Genomic DNA, 20,404 nt, shown 5'->3' with positions numbered 1-20,404 from the left:
CCCTCAATCTATACTGTAATAGCATTTTACGTTTGTCATTGGGAAGACTACCGTCAGCAGGGCTGCAAGAAACAAAAATGCACTGTGATGGCAAAACAAAATTATTTAATTTTTGTTGTGCTTTATTTTAATTTTAAAAACTGGCTTTTTGTTATTACGTAATGCTTGTAAAATGAGGAGTAATAGTTGGAGTTTAAAAGCACTTTAATATAATTTAAGTCTGCACATTACTGTTGAAATTATTTTTGTATCATCCAGATCCACATTTACCAGTGTGCAATTTTTTTTTTTTAGAATCATATTTTTGTGTACATTAAAGTTACCTTGTTGATAACTTTCATTATTTGATATGTTTTGCAGTTTTATTTGTTGCTTCTACTCATTGCATTGAAATGCAGTTTTATGGCTATGTTTGTGAATGTATCCATCTGCTGCTTTCAAAAATGATTGGCTACTCCACAATTAGTCACACATTCAAAATTAATGGTGGACTTTCAAATTGTGAATGACTTTGAAATTGACTATTGCATTCATGGATGTGCAGATTGATGCTCATGTCTATGATCCTTTTTGTTATTTTAGTTTTAAAGGAAATGTTTGCTGATTTTAAACCAGTGCCAAACCCTTAAAGAAAAGGCTCTTGCTTGAGGGAGTATGTATATAAGTCACATCATAAACTCCCCCCTCAGCACAGGATTGGCACTTGACCAAGTAAAGATGGAGCCTCCTGCTTTGTAGATTACAAAAAAACACCACCTGCCACAAGTGTTGTGCTCCGTTATTTATTTGGGTTTATGATATTATACGATTTACTATTGTTAGCTTTAAAATTGGATTGATTATTGTGAAGTTATTGTTTGTTTCTTCAAATTCTTATTTTAAAAAAATGTTTATATTTTTCCGTTTGTAAAAGTGAAATGTTCCAATGGGACAAAAAAGTTCTTTCTCTATCTATCTATCTATCTATCTATCTATCTATCTATCTATCTATCTATCTATCTATCTATCTATCTATCTATCTATCTATCTATCTATCTGTCTGTTTCACATTATTAACATTTTGGTCAGGTTATTCAAATGCATTTGTAAACTTGCTGCATTGTTTTATATCTCATGGGTTAATTCACATATGGAAATTGGCCTAAATTTGAACTGACTATGGGTCACCTTAATAATATGAGTTGCATAAATTTGGAAAGAACAGTAGAACAGTAGTGATTTTAAAATAAGTCAGTAATTCAGAAGTCACCAAAAGACTAGGAAAAACAAATATATTTAATGTTATTTTAATTTCTCTGAGGGTTTCCAGGATTGAAAACTTCACATAATATTATTCTGAGGCTTGCATTTTGACAGTAAAGCAGAATTATGGCAGTCAGTTCGACCAAAGGACACTACAGTGTAGTGGATACATTTACTGTCATTATTATGTTCATGTTAAATCATGATAAACTGCAAACTGGCAGTACAGTGACACAGTCGTCATCTCTACTTCATCATAACTATAGGAATGTTTAGTCATTTTTGGGTAGAGTTTGTATAGTCTCCTTTTGTTAGCATGGCTACCCACCAACATTACATCTTTGCCTTTTAAGTTAACTGGCTAATTGAATTTAAAAGTTACAAAATGTAATTGTATATGTGAGATTGTCCTGTGATGGGCAAGTGTCATAGTTTCAGTTTGTCCACATATGTGTGAAATTAATTAATAAATTGCTTAGCTGAAATAATTATTTTTTATTAATTTGACAATGCTTGTATACGTCAGTTTTAAATTGGCATTTCTTTAATAATTAAAGGTTTAAATAAGTACAAGGTATTGAATAACACTATTGATCCAACTGTTGAAAAAACAACTACTGCATGCTCTATCATCATAATGTTTTTATACTTATAGTCCAAGAGTGAGATAAATCTCCTGTGCTCATTTTTTATGGATGCATGAAGTCAAAAGCAATAAATCCATATCATAGGCTCTATATCTTGGGATCTATTATTAAGTAAAAAAATGCTTTAAATCTTTTTGTGTATATACAGCAGCAGTGAAGGGTGAAGTTAAAAAGTTGAATAGACTTAGATCAATCAAATCAGTCTTTATTCCATATGCTGCTTTTCATAGTAAGAAGACTATAAGACTCTTTAATGAGGATAAAATTGAAATTTGAAAGTATATACAGTATATATCTCACAGTAACTAGGTTTTGGTCTTGTCCCTTGCCATTTTTTATAATGATGGTTAACTTTGAACTGGTTACTGTGAACTTTGTATACAATAGTAAAGCATGTTGTGGTAGTGGATAGATTTTTTCTTTGTTTTCAAATCTAGACTTTTTTTTTATTACAGACATACAATAACTGTCAGTCTTTACATAAATCATCTTTTGTACAAAGTAAAATAACTGTTAGAAGTACTATATCTGGATAATGTGCATTTAGAAATTCTGGATGATTATCAGTGGTTTATTTATTAAACAGAAGTTGGTGTGAAAATGTCATACATTCAGTAATTAATTTATTTGCTTTTTTTGTTAAGGTACTTCAGTCTCTAAAAGCAGAGTTAAAGGGTATTGTACCTATAATGACATAGCTGTGTACTAAAAAATGTTGCTGCCATGAATCAATTAAATCAGCTAATGTGAATATTTATAGAAGATTCAGAACATTGACATGTTTCTGAAGATATAAATCATTGTAACAAGAATTTGCAGCCCTATTTTACAAATGCTTTCTAAACACAGGAAGTGCCAGGTATACTGTTCACATAAATAGAGTATGAATTAATGTTTGAAGTTTTCATATCTTTTATTGATACTAAACCATTAGTATATGCTGCATATTTGTATTTTTCTGTTAGGTATGATATATTTTGTACATAAAGGTTTAAGACCTGCATTAAAATAAAAATAATACTAGCAATAGCTTTGTTAGGTAGAAGCATGAGAAAGTGATTCCGCAATATGTTAACATACATCATTTTCTTGCACTTGCCACTGTATTATTCTGATTTTGGACTTCACTGAAAAACATCGTTGGCTCATGTAGTGACTACTTTCAATGTATGAACATATTAACACAAAATTAAAATAATTAGGAACTGGTCCCTGAAGGGCTTTACTTTTTTGAGATTAAATATTTATTGGAGGAAAAAAGGAATCAACTATTTACAAAGGACATTCACTAAAAGAGGAAAATGGGGTACAGAGTCATACGTGAAGAGGAAAACACCCGACTCCAAGCCCATATAAGGTATATTGTTTCTGCATCTACTCTGCCAGATTGCTCGACCATATAACTCTTGGGCAACACTTTGTTTATCTATGAGAACTTCCAGAAACCTGTTTCTGAATCTTTCCCAAGTAGCCCCATTCCAACAAGTTGGATCCAGAGGCACAATTTGTTTTTGCAACTAATAATTCAAGGCAGTACATTAAAAAGGAAGCATTCCAATCGACAAATGAAATTGAACCAAGTAAAATCCAGCATAATAATTGGGACAACATAGCAGTGGCTGTCCTTAAGCAGAACAACCTTTGCTGAGTGTTGGTGCACAGAAACTTAGAGAGCAAGCCAAGGTCTTCCTGACAAACTAGAAAAACTGATTTATATAATTCAAGAAGTAAATGGAAGGGAAGTGGTAAGGAATCCAGATGCTTTGTGGAGCTATTTCAATAATATATAGGTAAAAAAGGGGAATAGAAGGGAATAGACCAAAACATTCATAACCCACACTTACCAAAACATACCCAAGGGTGTCATTCAATGCTCAGCTTAGATCAGCAGGTAGATAGCACACAGCCATTCCCTGTTTGGAGGACTTTCTTATAGAAAATTGGGGTATGATGTTGCCATTCTGGACAATAGCCCAAGATTTCTCCACCCCCTGTCAGGAATGCATAAAATAAGATGGAAATGAGAAAAAGGCTTTGGGATTAAAAATCTGTGACGTGCAGAACAGCCAAATGTCTAGGAGCTATAATGTTCGATTCAGTGTCCACCCAAGAAGGTGGGTCTAGCCAGTGTGTTACTGAGGGATATATCTTATAACATCACCTTTGTCTGAAAAAGTACCTTGTATCATAACCCCTTGCTTCCTGTGTTTAAGACAAGTTTACACCCATCTTTACACTTCTCCTTGAAATCTCAACCTCTTTTAGTGTTGATCAAAAGCCTCCTATGCAGTACCTTTTCACGTGCTTTCTGAAAAACAAGATGCTGCAACCCTCTGATCATATGCTTAAATATAAAATTCCAGCATATTAGTGAAACACTATATCCACTTTCACACTTATACACGTGTTCTTGCCATGTAATACTTGATCTTGTCTTTTGTTTGTATTTTAAGGTTAACTGGATTATAATCACCCTTAAATGTACGGTATCTAGATAATATTTATTACCAGCCTCCAATCTGTAGAAATCTATGCAGAGTGCACTGATTTAAAAAAAAATGTCAAGGATTTATGTATGTACTCATTACCCTCCTTAAGCATTCTAGGGTAAATGTTATCTGATCCAAGTTATTATATTGATTTCAGCCTTTTTAATCTAAGCAGCACTTCTCTCTCTCTCTCTCTCTCTCTCTCTCTCTCTTTCTCTGTCTACCAGTGATGAAATATTTTCTGCAAGAATTAAGTAAGCAGTTTATCATTTCTGCATTTACTAAGTAGAGAACAGATTTCGATGTGGGCCAGTACTTTATTTTATTAATGTATTGAACACATCATCACTGCATGGTGTATTTCAATGTTTTAATCATTTTATTATCTCCTGAACCATACAGGAAAAACAAGCATGGTTGTGATATCTGCCGTTGCAAGAAGTGCCCTGAGTGGCCATGTGATAAGGATTGCCCAATGGGTTTTGAGCAGGATAGCCATGGATGTCTTATCTGCAAATGCAGAGGTATGTACAGATTGGGCTTAGACATCTAGTTTTCTTTTGTACTTTGCTCAAAGGAGCTAAATGCAGTAGAATGTCAGTAATGGTAAATTAGATTTATGATGCCTGAAGGGAAAAAGCATGTATCAATTTCCAACAGCAGTAAATGTCATCTTCTGTTATTAAATATTTTTTTGCTCTGCTACTTACTATCTGCTCTATGCTAACTTCAGCACCTCTTACTTACATGAACTTGTACCTTTATCTTTATTTTTTGTTTTCTTTAAATTGTTCAATTCTCACTTGCCTTTCTTAATTAGCCAGGCAGCACAACTTTGAATGTATCTTTATACAGTTTGAAATGTGCTAACTTTAAAAGGTGTTATATAAAACTCAAATTGATTGAAAAACAGAGTTAATTGGTATAAGTACAATTTAAATTGTGAATGCATTGGATTAAGTTTGTTATTTTCTACTTTTAAATCAGCAATTTTGTCTTTTTTGAAAATTATTTTTTTACTCTTCATTATTTTACTCAATTTTATTTAAAAAAGTGCCCAAAACATTTGACTAAATTAATGTAGCCTTTGATTTAATTAGTAGCAAAAAATATTTGTGGTTGCTCAAATATCAGTAACCCATGTTAAATTTAATTTCCCTTCTTCACAGATATACCAACGTCTGTGCTCCCTCCTGTGAAAACGAATGCATGTCTATCAGTCGATGGCCGTCGGCATGAAAGCGGTGAGAGCTGGCACGATGGATGCCGGGAGTGCTACTGCTACAGTGGTCGTGAAATGTGTGCCCTTATCTCCTGTCCAGTACCTGCTTGTGCCAGCCCTGTTATTCGGCCTGGTCAGTGCTGTCCATCATGTACAGGTAAAAGAAATAACCTAGTGTGTGCTGTATTTGCTATCTAAAAACTCATTCTTTAGCAGCAGGGTGTCATTGATTTGTGAGAAAAGGTTTCCTCTCTCAGTCTGCGTTTTCCCAAAGCCACAATCTTTTGCGGTCTAATAATGTTTGCATCTAAGCGAAAAGGCCAAGTAGCTTGTTAACTAATATTAACAAGTTAATCCCTAGAGTTATATCCATCCTTTTTTATAATCTAGCCATGAGGACAGATCAAACAAACTCAAATTAATTTAAAAGTGACTGGCAGTTTTAGTCAGTAGACCTCTAGCACTCTATTTTATCTTTCCACTGAGATCTGGCATGTAATTAGAAGGGTCAATGGAAAACCTACTGAATTGTAGAGTGATTGACAAAGTTTAGGGCAAAATGTGAGTAAAAGCAACAAAGGTTTCTTTATTTATTTGGCTTTGTATGTTGATCCTTTTTTTGTATTGTATGTGTATATTATGGAAAAAAAATGAAAAATAAAATCTAAGTTTCTACTGAAACATTGTAGCAAGGTTAAAAAATCAGAAAAAGGTTGGACTCTGATAAAATAAGAAGAACCATGGCATCCTTCTGTATATCATACTCTAATAGAATAAACTGTTTGTACCACTTGGCTTAAAATATTTGGATTTCCCATTCTTTATGGTACAATGAAACTTGCTGAACATGACTTGTGTAGATGGCTCATCCAGGAGTGACACATGTAAAGTGAAACAGCTGAAAAGGCCAATGCCTAGATGTAAGTATGGCCAAGAAGAGTTCCTTAAATAGCGCCTTTAAAAACCAGGGATAGAACCCAATACAAAATCCCTACATAATGATGAAAGGTGCTATATAAATAAAATTAATTAATGAAATAGAAACAGTGCTTGGAGAATAATGCAGTTTATCCTGTATGGCTGAGTGGGTTCTGCACGAAGAAAAAAAAATTGCAGTTTGACAGTAAAGACAACACATATTATCAAGATTATAACTGTGGTTATATTTTTGAAGGACAGCAATATAAAGCTTTCTTGAATATTTGTAGATAGTTCATAATGTCTGTGGAGGTTGTTTACATTATATAATATTCACCGTCTGAAATACTTGATATGTTTAGTAAAAAAAAAAAAGAGTTAAAAGTAAAATAGGATATTCCTCTTCATTTTACAGTAATGATGTACAAGCAGTTTCTAAGATCTTCTTACTAAGTCATTGATCTACTTTCTTTGCACAATCCAGCACACCTAATTTTATATAGTTCTCTATAATAAACACCATCCAAAGACCCTTTACCATTTTTTATGCAGTGTTTACATTGATTGCCACTAAGTGATTACTATCTAATGAATTGCATTAAAAGCCTGTACTCAGAAACAGGACTATACAAAAGTGAACTGCAATGAATAATAATAATATAATGTCATAATAACACCATTACCAATACACAGGATATAAAATTATAATTAAAAAACAATGAAAAATGTATTTTTCCAAAATAAAGGATAGAGTGTAAATAAGTAATAGTATATATAAAAGCACAACGGTATATAATGTTGGCTGTTTGTCTGTCATTAATGTTCCCAACTTATACATAACGTAATGTAAAAACGTTTCATAAATTTGTGAATCATCCATGGCCTCCCTGTCTTGTGACTCCATTGCTTCTGGAACTAGAGAAGGAGATTCATAGTCTCTCTCTCTCGTATGGTGCAAAATTAATCTGTAATGTATACAGTACGTTCATTCTTTTCTCTGGCTTACAAAGCAAACATATCACAAATAATATCACAGGAAATTCCAGTAAATCATTTAAATTCATTATTATGGTTTAGGGAAAAAAGATCAAGTGACACAATTTTTTAGTTCATTCTGGAATGTGCAAAAACAAAATGCATCGCTGCAACCCTTATAAAGTATCCAGCAAGATTTCAATGTTTCATTTCACAACAGAACAGCACAAGTGCACTTTGAATAGTGCCACTATATCACAGCTCCAGAGGTCTAGTTGAGAATGCATTTGTGGAATTTACACATTCTCCCTATGTACTCGCATCTCTTCCTACAACCCTAACCCGTATTTCTGAGGTTAATTGGTGACCCTAAATTATTTGCTTGTGGCTGTGCATGTGTATGCATGTGAAAAAGTGTCTTGTGATGGACTCACACCCTGTGTAGGGTGTGTTGCTGGTCTCTGTTGTGAGGGATATCCGGCATCTTTACCCTGGCCAGGACACCTCCTTAAAGGAAGGACAGAGGTAGATGGCTTTTGAAGGGTGCTATCTTCCCCAACATGCTACTTGGCAGCCTCCCTGGATTGCAACAGCACTTCAGATTCCAACAGGGATGTATGGGAATTGCTATTTGTCAGCACAGCCCTTTTGGTTTACGTGGATGCGGCCAGGGGGAGCTGTGGGAGCTGCAGAACCCTATTTTGGGCTTCAGCCACACTTGGAGCAATCCCAGACCTCCCTAATGAGCCACCTGGAGTGCTACCAGGTGCGGCTTGAAAAGGAGCCAGCTGCCTTACACAGATGAGCCAGAGTCAAGAGGAAGAGGGACGAAGGTTGCCTGTGGAGGAGTTAAGGTGAAGAGAGAGAAGAAGAAGTGCAGTATTCCTGTGCTGTATTGTGATTGGTGCTAGTGGAAAATGACTGGAAAGCATTTCCCACAGAATAAAAGCCTTCTATTTTATAGCACTTGTGTCTGTGTCTATTGTGTTGGGTGTTTGGGTAGCTGATGCGCCCTCTGGTAATCCACACTGTTTAATGCTACTGCAATAAAACTTCTTCATCGTGTCTCCCTGAAGTAGATTAAGTGTGTTTAGTACTGGATTGATGGATGGATTTTGTAAATAGGGTATAGAAAATTTTTATTTTAACCTGACATCAATATGTTCATTGGGGAAATTCTTCAAAAATGGAATCTTTCTATTGTTACCAATATCCAATGCCATTTTTTTCTGGATAAATCTATCTTTCCATTGTGAAAGTAGAAATGAGAGATACTAAAGTAAAGCTAACATCGCTAGTACAAACGTACACTGTGACAATATATTATTTTGACCTTTAGTGGATTATTATTTTAAAAGAATACCATGGTGTTCAGGCCTGTTATATCTTTTTCAGGGCAGTTTTATTAACCTCATCCTTGTCAATATTCCTTTAGTGTGATCTTGTCAGTCAGTTCTGTCAAGCATAAGGTCAAATTGCTTGACTGCAACATTCTTAGGTTAACAAACATTTTGGAACCCTTTTGCATATGCCCTAAAAATGATATATGAGTGGTATATCCAAGCCTTCAAGAACAATGCAGTTCTAAAGTGCAACATGATCGTTTTTTTTTTTTTTGGTTTGTTTTGCTAAAATTTGGTGAAAATAGACTAACTGGTACTTTTTCAAGTCAATTTTTAATTTCAAAGTGTACACTTTGAGTTCCTTTTTTGAAAGTGAGGCAGTATATAGGGTAACACAATATTTTATGTTCAAAGGAGTGGAAGCCATGCTTTTAATCATTAAACTGTCAGTGCAAAAAAAACGAGTGAAACTAGTTCCATGCAAGTCACTGAAATTTCAGGATTTTTTTTGTTTATAGGGAAGAATGGAAAATACAAATAAAAACTCCAGTATCCACCTGCTCAATATAGATGTAAAATCCTGACAAAGTTTTCATAACTGTTATGTTCAAAATTGGCTTGTATCCTTCTGTGGTTGCAAATACAACACCAAAGGCAGAAATAATGATTTACTTGCTTTTTAGCATGACTGCCACCTCTTCTTTTTCACAATTACATTCTAAAGGAGAAGTCAAAAAGAGTTGGGGGCACCTAAGGGCCAATTTATACTTCACACTCACAAAATGTAAGCTTAAGCACACGGATCATGGCTGCTACACGTTCCCAGCGTTATTTTGACATGATCTCTGAGCATGTCCTCAGAAATGAACGCCACATGTGTGCTAGTTGCAGTAGCAGTAAAAATACAGTATGGGTGGCGTGTGTGCAAGTTCTGGTATGTGACATCAGCATCGTAGCTTACTATCAACATGTGATGGCAGGCTTGCAACTCTAACAGGATCGATCCAGGTGCTTCAGTGTTTGATGAGTGGTTCGATGCAGTGTCCTCAAGCTCACGCATCACATAGCATTGCGAATATCCCTGGCCTAACAAGAAAATCAGTAGAAAAGGAAGAAAATGGTAGTCTTTCAGTTCAAACTCTGTAGTCAAGTGATTTTTACTTCTAGGCTATGTCAGCTTTATGGTCCAGAAAGGATGACACCTGGATTTTTGGGTTGGACTTCCTTGGGCCTGAAAATAGTCATGCAACTGTTAGAGAAGAAGAAGTGCATCCCCTAGTTCCTTCCCTATGGTGTTAGGCACTCAAAAGTCTCATATGTATGGTAATGTATATTATCTCTCTCATTTCAGCTATTACTTAGATGACCTTCACAATATGGGGATGTCATTACCACACACTGACATGCACTCCATGCCCACTCAGGAAGGAAATGTAGCCAAGGTAGTCGTATACACTGCACATGCCATGGACTGCTTTGATTTTCATGTGTTATAATAATAGTGACTGTATCAACTGTGCAGTGGACCAGCCCTGACTAACATTCCTTAATGTGAATTTACCAGACATACTGTAGGTCTTTCCTTTGTGTGTAAGTACAGTTATGCTGAATGAAATAAAAAATCATAATAATAATAATGATTCTACAATTTTGTGGAAAAATCTAGCTTTGCAGGTGTTAGTGCTATTAATCCTTCTAGCAAAAAGCCTTGGAACTGTGAAGCTTAAATTATTTGGGCTCCACATTTATTCATTTTATCAACATGTCTGCATGGGCATAAGTTCTCAGTGTTATGCATGTTTAACACCAAGTTATCTGAAATGTAGATTGTACTGGATTCAAATGGACAAGTGGTCCATTGATGGTTGTTTCCAGTCTTGAAACAGATATTTCAGGAATAGGTTGTCCTTCCCTGTGATTCTGAATTTTAATAAACAAGTTAGATGACAGTTAAATGGATTTTAACTATACAAAGTGAACATTAAATTTTACTAAAAATAAATATTTAATTGACTGTTCACCTCAAGAAGAGAAAGAACTACGGTATATACACATGTATAAGTCAGGTCTTGAAACCCGAAAAATCAACCATAAAATCAGACCCCGACTTATATGCCCGTTCAAAAATACGACACTTAATTTTTTTTTTTTACATCTTCTTGCTTCCTCCAATCTCGCACCAGTTTCTCAGACACATACAGTAGAACTTTGTTGCAACAGCACAGTTACCAATTTCTTTCGCCACTTCAATGACTTTTAATTTAAAACCAGCTTCATATTTTCTTCTGATCGAACGCACCATCGAAGAAAGGTGTATGACGGTGTGAGGTACAAAAAATACAAATCAGTGCAAATGTCGCTTCAGAATAGTTCAGGTATTACCGTGTGGTGACGTAGGCACAATACATAGAAAGAGAAGGCAGTGTCCTCCATGGTTACTCTCTCAGGTCGGCGTAAGTATATCATAATCTCTTGGACCAATAGCGTGAGTTGTCCACCTTTGACTTATACATCATTATAAAATACCGAGAATTTATGGTAAAATCAAGCCCCAACTTATCCGCGGGATAACTTAAATGTGAGTATATACGGTAAATCATTGCTAAAGTCTAGTAACAGATGCCTGTCTCACAACAAGCACAGTATCCTAGATTTTAAAATTGCATTTGTGTAATTACTGCCTGAATATGATTAAATACTCATTTTTTTCTATCTTTAATTTTATAAGAATACATTACAATAAACACAGAACAATTAAGCACACAATAAGTACAACAGTATATACCAAATTCAAATTCAGCATCATCACCTTACAAAACCCAATGGAAAAATTTTGAAATTGGAGAGTGCATTTTATACTTGTCATTCAAACATATTGAATTCTTAAACTATGTGTTGTCTGAATTTTGGTCACATAGAGTCATGATTTACAGTAGTACTCAATTGGAAAGGGTTGGTACACTTTGCTGTATGTCTTGCGATGGTTTGCCGTGGACAGTTTAACCAAATGGCATTGCTCCGCTACAACCTGCATTGGTGATTCTCCAATGGGAAGAACACCCCCTGGGGTGACTGTCTGTGACAAATCTATAAGAGGGAACCCAGTTAGGATGACTGCCAGCTGCAATTCTCCATGGAGGAGAAAGGCAGAACAGGCAAAATTGGGTCACGAGAAAAAAGTTTAAGAACCACTGATCCAGATCATTAATTGACCCAGCATTCTTAGGGACAACATACAGTAAATAAATTCCTGCTAAATCCTAAAGAAACTTTGGATAGTTCCTCAAATGGATTGAAAATTCAAGGATTTTAATAATAATAATAATAATTCTTTGCATTTATATAGCGCTTTTCTCACTTTCAAATTTCATAGAGAATAGGTAAGTCAATGATCATGCAATGCAGTGTAAGTTGTCACAACAGAGTTTTCACTATAGAATATTATCCCATTTGGGGTTTCAGTACTCTACAGACTTCTGTAAAAGGATTAGGAATAGCAGTAGTGTGAGTGTGGAACATTACCAAACATATGGTCTAGAAAGATGTGTGGCTGATGACATTTCTTGCAATAGGGTCTCAGTCCCATTCTGAGCACTTCACAAACACACAAGTCCCCCTTGGACCAATAAAAACACAAATATTTGTACCTAACCTGATCCTGTGTATCCTGTTTATCTTTGAAGCATAGTAAATTTGGGTTCTTGAGCAGCAGCATTTTTAAATTGTAGTGGTCAAAGTTTGTTACACTTGGTCAATATGGCACATTAGCACTTCTTCTAAATGTAATATACTAGTGAAGCATTGTTTCTGATGTCAATGAGTGGACGCTTGAGGGCGCTGTTACCCTGTGAAACCCAACGGACAGATACAGACACCGGTTTAAAAGCACTAAGAAATAATTTAATTTTCTTCTTCAAAGTGCCCCAAAGTACCTCCACCACCATAAACAATAAATCAATAATCACATGTACAATAATATTCCTCCTCTCCCCCCAGCAGCTCTGTCACACTCCCTCCCAACTCCGGCTTGGCTTGCTGGGTCCCCCATAGTCCTTTATATAGTCCTTGACCCGGAAGTGCTCCTGTCGTTCTGTCCATGTGATTCATTAGCACTTCCGGGTCAGATGGAGAATTGTATTTTTCTTCAGCCCGGAAGTACTTCTGTTCCTCTGTCCCCGTGACTTGGGAGTACTTCCGGGCTATACAGGAAACAAAAATCCCCTCGTCTTACTGCAGCATCACACGGTGGTCCCCAGGGTACCCAGCAGTGTTGTGAAGCCAAACTCCATCTTCCATGATGCCCTACGGGAATCCGGGGCACCTCTAGGCTGCAGGAAAGACGCCATCTAGTGTCCCGGATGTGTCGGCTGGGATGAGCTGCCAGCCGTCAGTCACACTGATTTTTGTGTGTGTGTGTGTGTTTTTGCCATTTTTTGAATGAAGTGATGTCTTGGAATTTATAACCTTGTAACTGGTGATGGGAGGATCCTAAATGACTTATGCAAGCTAGAAAATTAATTATACTGTAAAGAACCATATTTCGTTTTTTGCAGTAAATATATTTATAGTCAGCTGTTTATTCACGGGCACTGCTATCTCACAGATCTTGCACTGTGGGCTTAAAGCTTGTGCACTTCAGTTGTCGATGAAGAATTTGCATGCTCTACTCATGTCTGAATTGGTTTTCCTCCATTCATCCTACATTTTCTTTGAGATCCATACGGATGTACATGCTAGAGTCAATGGTAATCTCAAACTGGCCTCGTGTCCATGAGTGTTGGTGTATACATAAGTACACTGTCTGATATGCTGTGGCTCCTCCACAAGTGGGTTTAAGAATGTCACGTAATATATTATTCTTATCTGCATTTCTTTGCATTTGCTATTTTTTTTGGAATGAAATTCTTTTAATTTACCTTTTCAGGATGACAAAATGGGAGGCATTTCCACCTCCATTCTTTTTGACCGCCTGTATGATTCTGATTTGATATACACTCCTTTTAAGTCATGTATTTGTTTTCCTTGCATACACATGATCTTTCTTCACTTTCCTTTAACCGTTAGACTTACTGGTGGTTCTAAATTATTCAGCATGGGTGTAAATATGCGCACACTGTGCAACATGTGCTCTGCCCTGCAAGACAATAACCTAATAATGAAGCTAGTTTAAATGGATGGAAGTCGTCAGCTGCAGATAAAAACGTGAACAGATTTAGTGGTTAAAGAAATCTTAATTCAAATTTATATCTTAATTACTTAAGAATTACACAATTCAAAATGCCCCTTGCTGTAATTTGAGTTTGAAAGTTCCCAGTTGTGAAAAGTGCCATTTCTCTGTTCTGTAATTTTTTCTGTGACCTTCTTTAGGTTTGGCCTCGGCCTTCAGTAAAATTAATGCTGTGCCTACAGATAAATTTCAGTTATGGGTTCAGCAGCACAATAGCAGCTAGTGCCATCATTTGGCAGGAGGCCAGAAGTGCCAAAAACAGAGCTTTGTCATGTTGTGTTATGGCAGTGATAAAAAGAAAGGCCTATCTTCTTCTTTTTTGTTTGATTTTAGATTGAATGTATTATTTTAAAAAGGCAAGACTTTCTTAAGTGAGGCGAGGTCTATGGAAAATCAATACAGGCGTTTGTACTCACACCCACATATGAAAACATATGCATTACATTAAGAGCAAGCTTTACAGGAATGATAAATCTTAGCAGCCTGAAAGCAGAGTTGCTCAAGCAGTAGCTCAATAAGCATATTACAAGTTAAAAGAGAAAAGTAAACACTCTTTGTGCCCCCAGATGTGTCATTTCAAAGGCTTTGCCCTGTGTGTTCAGTGACAGCACATTAATCAAGCTGTGTCATCCACTAATTCTTCTTTTATCTATCATGTCAAAATTTCTTGCTGTGTGGAGGCAATAATTTATATGCCTTCTTTGAGCACAATCTGACAATCTTTTTTTTTCTTATTCATTGTGTTTTGCCACAGTACAGAATTCACAGGCTGTATATTCCAAAAAAAAAAAAGATAAATTCCAAAAGCATTTCTGTTATCTTTATCTTTCCAGGTTAAATTTAAAGTAAGTATCAGTTGTAAGATTGCCAACAACCTAGCCCAGTGTTTTTTATGTTTTCATTGCATATCTGATATTACTATACATTATTCTTAGACTGAACATCAATTTCAGATCTTTTTGTCTGAAGAGCATACTTAAATAAAATGCAATGAGCACAATGTACATACATGCTTTTCTTATAAGATTGCAAGAAGTGTCAGTATTGGACTCAAAACAGAAATTAACCTTGAATGAGACACCTTCATGCATAAATGCCTACTCATTCAGAGCCAACTTAGACTTACCAATTCAGCTTCGAGAATTTGGTAAACCAAAATGTCCTAGAAAAATGAACTAGAAACAGACTGTTATCAGTACTATAGTTAAAAATTAAAATTTAAATAAGGATTCAAATTTAAAATTGTAGGAAGCTGAGGACTTAAAGCAGAAGACTATTGGAAAGCACTCACCCCAACACTCCCTTATACAGGGCCAGTTTACAGTTGCCATACACCTTGGAAATGTGGAATCAAAAGTGTAGCAACAGTAGAAAAAAGTTAAGCAGATATGGAAATAAGGTGAACACTTCACACAGAAAGTGACTGAACCAGTGATGGAAACCAATAAATATTTAAATTGGACATCTTTTCATATGCTTGAAACATTCCCTGTGTTTATCAGTTCAATGATTTCTTATATGTTGCCAAAGACGTGGAGCTTTGCTGCAACATATTTGAACAATTACACGATTAATAAACCTCAGTATCATACGTTAAATCACTAGTCTATTGTAAAATTGTGTAGGAAAAAGAAAAAAAAAATATGTGATGTAAGGAGTCAATATTTATTTACAACAGTGGTTCCCAAACTCGGTCCTGGGGACGTGTTGTGGCTGCAGGTTTTTGTTCCAACCAGATTCCTCAATAAGTTCTAATTGAAAATAATTGATCTCATTTAGTTAGCTGTTTGTTCCCCTCTCTTCCCTTACTCTGCGTTAAGAAAAGCACAGTAGTATGATTTTTACATTATAAGACATTTTTTGCTAAAGCTTTAAATTCTTTTTTGTTGTTTTCCTAGTATTTTTTCCCCTTATTCTATGTCTGCCCCGTTCATTGTATCCTAATAATGACAATTAACAACAACACTAAATGATGAAATGCTGCTGCTGCTTCAGTGTCAGGCCCATTAATTAGGCAATACTGGAAAGTCAGAATGGAAATCAGGATGAACATAAATAAAAAGTAAAAAAATAATAATAATTATTTACATAGAACTGCTTAACTTTTATTAAATTGTATTAACACACTTTTGTAATTTCTTCATTGACCCCAAAACACAGAAACAGGGAGATAACAGCTCACTTAATTAGGCTAGGAGTCCAATTAAAAACAGAAGTTGGTTGGAACAAAAAACTGCAGCCCCAGGGGGTCCCCAGGACCAATCTTGGGAAGCCCTGCTTCTACTTCTGAGAATCTTTTTAATAAAAAGTTAAAAAATACTGCCAGTAACATTAACCCTTAAGTAAATATTTGGTACCAGCTGATGCACTGAAAAATCATAGATAACACATTTTTTTTGCTTGTGGCTACTGTGTAATCTTTTGATTTGGAGGCGACAATGCTTTTTGCTCTTGGATTTTCACTTTTTATTCTGTCTAATGTGTAGCCAAAAATGATCTAGGCTTCTTTTTTTCCCCCCTGAAGCTTCACATTTTCCTCTATATTGTATGCCAAACTGAATTCATGTTGCAAGCCATTGTATCTGTTCATATGTAGTACGTATGCAGCATACAAACCTTACTTCAATATATGCTCAAAGGTTGTCTGAGCTGGGAAAAGGTTCTTGCCAGTGTATGTGTACGCCATACACTGCCCACCGTTCCCAACCAAAGTAGCCCCTACTTCTATTACCAGTTATTTTTCCTTTTCCATAAGAAAAATGTCCCTATCGTTCCTTTTTGAAATGTATGCCAAAATTATTTCTCAAGTGCAAGAGAAATATCTGTAGTCACTTGGTGTGAACATGAGCAGGATGAGCTTTGTATAGACTTTGTAGTATGTTTTGCAAAAAAATAAATGATACTGACATTGCTGTTTAATCCTAGATTTTCCAATGTACTTGCAGATTTGTTAAATTACTCTTAATCTTGTTGAATATCCATGAAAAATGAGATCAGAATATGACTGATAGAGAAAACATTATTTTCTTAGCAACTCAGATGTGCATACGTAAAAGAAAAACCATGAAAAACAAGGTAAAAATGCCACCTAGGTGTCTCAGTGAAGTTGTCTAAAATGTTGCAATTTACCTTTCAGTTTGTGGAGATTCTACCTGACTGCTCTCAGAACTGCTATACTCTCTCACCATTACAGATTTTTTCCAAATATGTATTGGATTAACTTCTAAACTTGCCGTGTATGCGCGCGCGTGTGTGTGTGTGCGTGCGTGTGTGTGTGTGTGTGTGTATCAGTGGGCCTTCTGACAACCCAGTCTAGGGATGGTTCCTGCTTTGTTTCTGATGTTTTCAGGATAGGATTTATCTCCAGTGACCATGAATTATGTTAAGCAGATTTAAGAATAATATGTTTTGTATCTTTTCAATCATATCAACAGCATCTTCAGTTGAAAATGCCTCAGAATGAAGGCTAAGGAGCTGTTAACTGTGTGTTTCTTTATTATTTAATCATTTCTTTTTCTCTTCTGATTTGCCCTGGTTTGTGCTTTCTGGTCTGCTCAAGTGATTGCTCATTGACAGTAACACGTAATTCTCTTAATTGTCTGTCTTTAGCTCAGTTTCACAAGTGATGCCTGCTGAAATCACTTCAATTTCTTATTAAGGTTTTCTGAGGCCATGTTTATTTAATCTATAAATCATACCTATCTGCTTTTGCTCCCACATGATAAATATACTGTACTTGCACAATTGCACAATTTATAAAGCAAACAGTACAAGAATTAATAGGAAAACTAAAGTTTTAATTCTTTCACAGTTCTAAATAAAATTAAAGGCAAATGGTCTGTATGGAAGTGTAGTAGCACAGTGGTTAGCTCTGCTGGCTCATGAACCCAGTGCCTTGGGTTTTAATTCCTCATCCGTCTGTTGTCCATGTGCAGATCAGGGTTTCTCCCCATGTTTGTGTGGGTTTTTCTCTGCATACTCCAGTTTTCTTCTCACATTTCCAAAAATGTATATGCTAGGTTTATTGGCCATTCTAAAGTGACATTGTTAGCTCTGTGATAGACTTGCATCCCACTTAGAGTTGGTCCCTGTTTTGCACCCAAAGGTGCCAGAGAAGACTATGGCCCCTCCTGACCCTTAATTGGATTAACTGGGTTTGGGAATGCTATTTTTTGCTATTCAGTTTTCTGCAGTTATGTGCACCCTTCGACTTCCCAGCCATTTTTGTGCTTATTATGGACACTACCAATGTATGTGTTATCTCAGGTATCAAAGGCCATTGTTGCTTGTAAAACACTTTTTCTCTAGCAGCCCTAAGGCCAACCACAACATTTTTTAAGTTGATGTGATATTTTTGCAACAGTAAATAACATTATTTTTTTTCACCTTTGCTAGATGACACAACTCAACGGAAGTTGGAGCCTAGCGATGCCTCAGTCTGTCATGCTCCTGGAGGAGAATATTTTGTGGAAGGTGAAACCTGGAATATTGACTCCTGCACTCAGTGTACATGCCACAGTGGCCGTGTACTTTGTGAAACTGAGGTCTGTCCTCCATTGTTGTGCCAGAGTCCAATAAGAACACAGGACTCATGCTGTCCACAGTGTCCAGGTAAGTTTTTTTTTATCTTTTTGTATTTTATACCAGTTGTTTGTTTTGCATAGGTAGATAGATAGAAAGAAAGATTAGACAGACAGACAGACACAACTGTAGATAGATAGATAGATAGATAGATAGATAGATAGATAGATAGATAGATAGATAGATAGATAGATAGATAGATAGATAGATAGATAGATAGATAGATAGATAGATAGATAGATAGATAGATAGATAGATAGATAGATAGATATTTGTTCCCAGGGGGAAAATGAAATTTTACAGAAGCTCAAAGGAGAGACATATACTGTATGCATTTGCTGAGCTGGAGATCATTACAGTTCCTATACTTATTCACATAAACATTTTCTATTATTTTCTGTAGCTTTCAGCAACAGTTATCATTGGTGAAAGTGTCCTGCTATCATGGTGCTTGATTCTCAGCATTATACGAAACATGGTTAAAGGCTCGAATTTTTCAAACAAATTGCTAAACGTCATGTTGGATGTGCCTCCTTTGCTAATCTGAGCTCGCACTGTAGATGCTGAGTAATAGAAAGAAGTTTGTTCATGTTGATCAGGAATCCCATCTATCTCTAAATTCAGTGGCCCCAGGTAATGAAAGGCCATGATCAAAGGTACAAGTGGCAGAAATGAGATTTCTTGTCAGGCTTGCTGTCTTTCCAACTTTTCAATTACTCTGCAGATAGAGTTTTTGCTGTGAAATGCTGTAGATGTGTTCAAACATGTTGCTAAAATTTATGGTTTCCAAAATCAAGATTTATTGTGGGGCTTGAAAAAAAAGAAAATACAGCTAAACCGTCTTGCCCATCCGGTGTCAAAATATGTTCCTCGTTTTATTAATATCTCGTCAAATGATATTATGATGGCCATTTTTTAATTCAGTGGGTGGCACTAAATTTTTAACTCAATACTGATGTTAATTTTTGAATATTTTTGCCTTTGAAATTGGCTAACAGTAGTTATGTCATTGACGTGCTTGTGCCTTAATATTTTACCAGTAAGATTACCATGTTTGTGCATTTTTGTTACTGCAATTGAAATCATACATGAACACGGAGATTACTGATATTTGCTCATAATACCAATGTACTTTATTATCATAACAGTGGCTGGTTTACTTACAGTATACAGGAGTGGAAAAATATGTTAGCTTGATATAGTATATAAAACAATGAAGAAAACATAATACAAGCATCTTTCTATCCAAATAGTCCCCTGCAATTCTGCTTATGCAAATGCAGGATATTTAAATTACTAGAGGAGGCAACAACCTGACTTATACTTCACTACTCTTTCCATGCCCCTCACATTTAATATTTTTCTTTCTGCCTCCAACAGTTACTCACTTTTTTCTCTTATTAACCTTTGCCTTCTGACACTGTTATCCTACCACATTTATTGCACTATACAGGGTAAAGCAATTTAGTTTCCTAAGAAAGAAAAGTTGTGTCTACCCCATCTTACAAATTTGTTCTATGTTAAGATCAAAGTTTAGCCTATTATCAATGACTGTCCCCAGATATTTGTAGTACTTTACTTTGATCACTGTCTCCTCTTTAATTAATGTTGGGATAGTGGGATGAGGGGAGCACCTAAGATCTACAACCATATCGTTTGCCTTTAGGGATATTTAACTGTAAAAAGAAAAAATCACACCATTTTAGAATACTACTATGAAATGAACTCCAGTCCATCTGAGGGGGCACATAAATCCACAC

The 20,404-nt window shown here is 35.7% G+C and overlaps 1 protein-coding gene across 1 annotated transcript in view; it reads left to right on the top strand.

Annotated features, from left to right (window-relative positions):
• crim1 (cysteine rich transmembrane BMP regulator 1 (chordin-like)) overlaps positions 1 to 20,404 on the top strand; it is a 907,432-nt gene that overhangs the window by 740,584 nt on the left and 146,444 nt on the right. The window contains exons 10-12 of the mRNA XM_051925587.1: positions 4,781 to 4,902; positions 5,548 to 5,757; positions 18,459 to 18,674. Coding sequence (XP_051781547.1) covers positions 4,781 to 4,902; positions 5,548 to 5,757; positions 18,459 to 18,674 — 548 coding nt within the window. The remainder of the gene's footprint in view (positions 1 to 4,780; positions 4,903 to 5,547; positions 5,758 to 18,458; positions 18,675 to 20,404) is intronic.

This window comes from Erpetoichthys calabaricus, chromosome 3, assembly GCF_900747795.2.
Source record: "Erpetoichthys calabaricus chromosome 3, fErpCal1.3, whole genome shotgun sequence".
NCBI lineage: Eukaryota > Metazoa > Chordata > Cladistia > Polypteriformes > Polypteridae > Erpetoichthys > Erpetoichthys calabaricus.
Note: the sequence above shows the minus strand (reverse complement) of the source record. Positions and strands in the feature narration are given on the sequence as shown.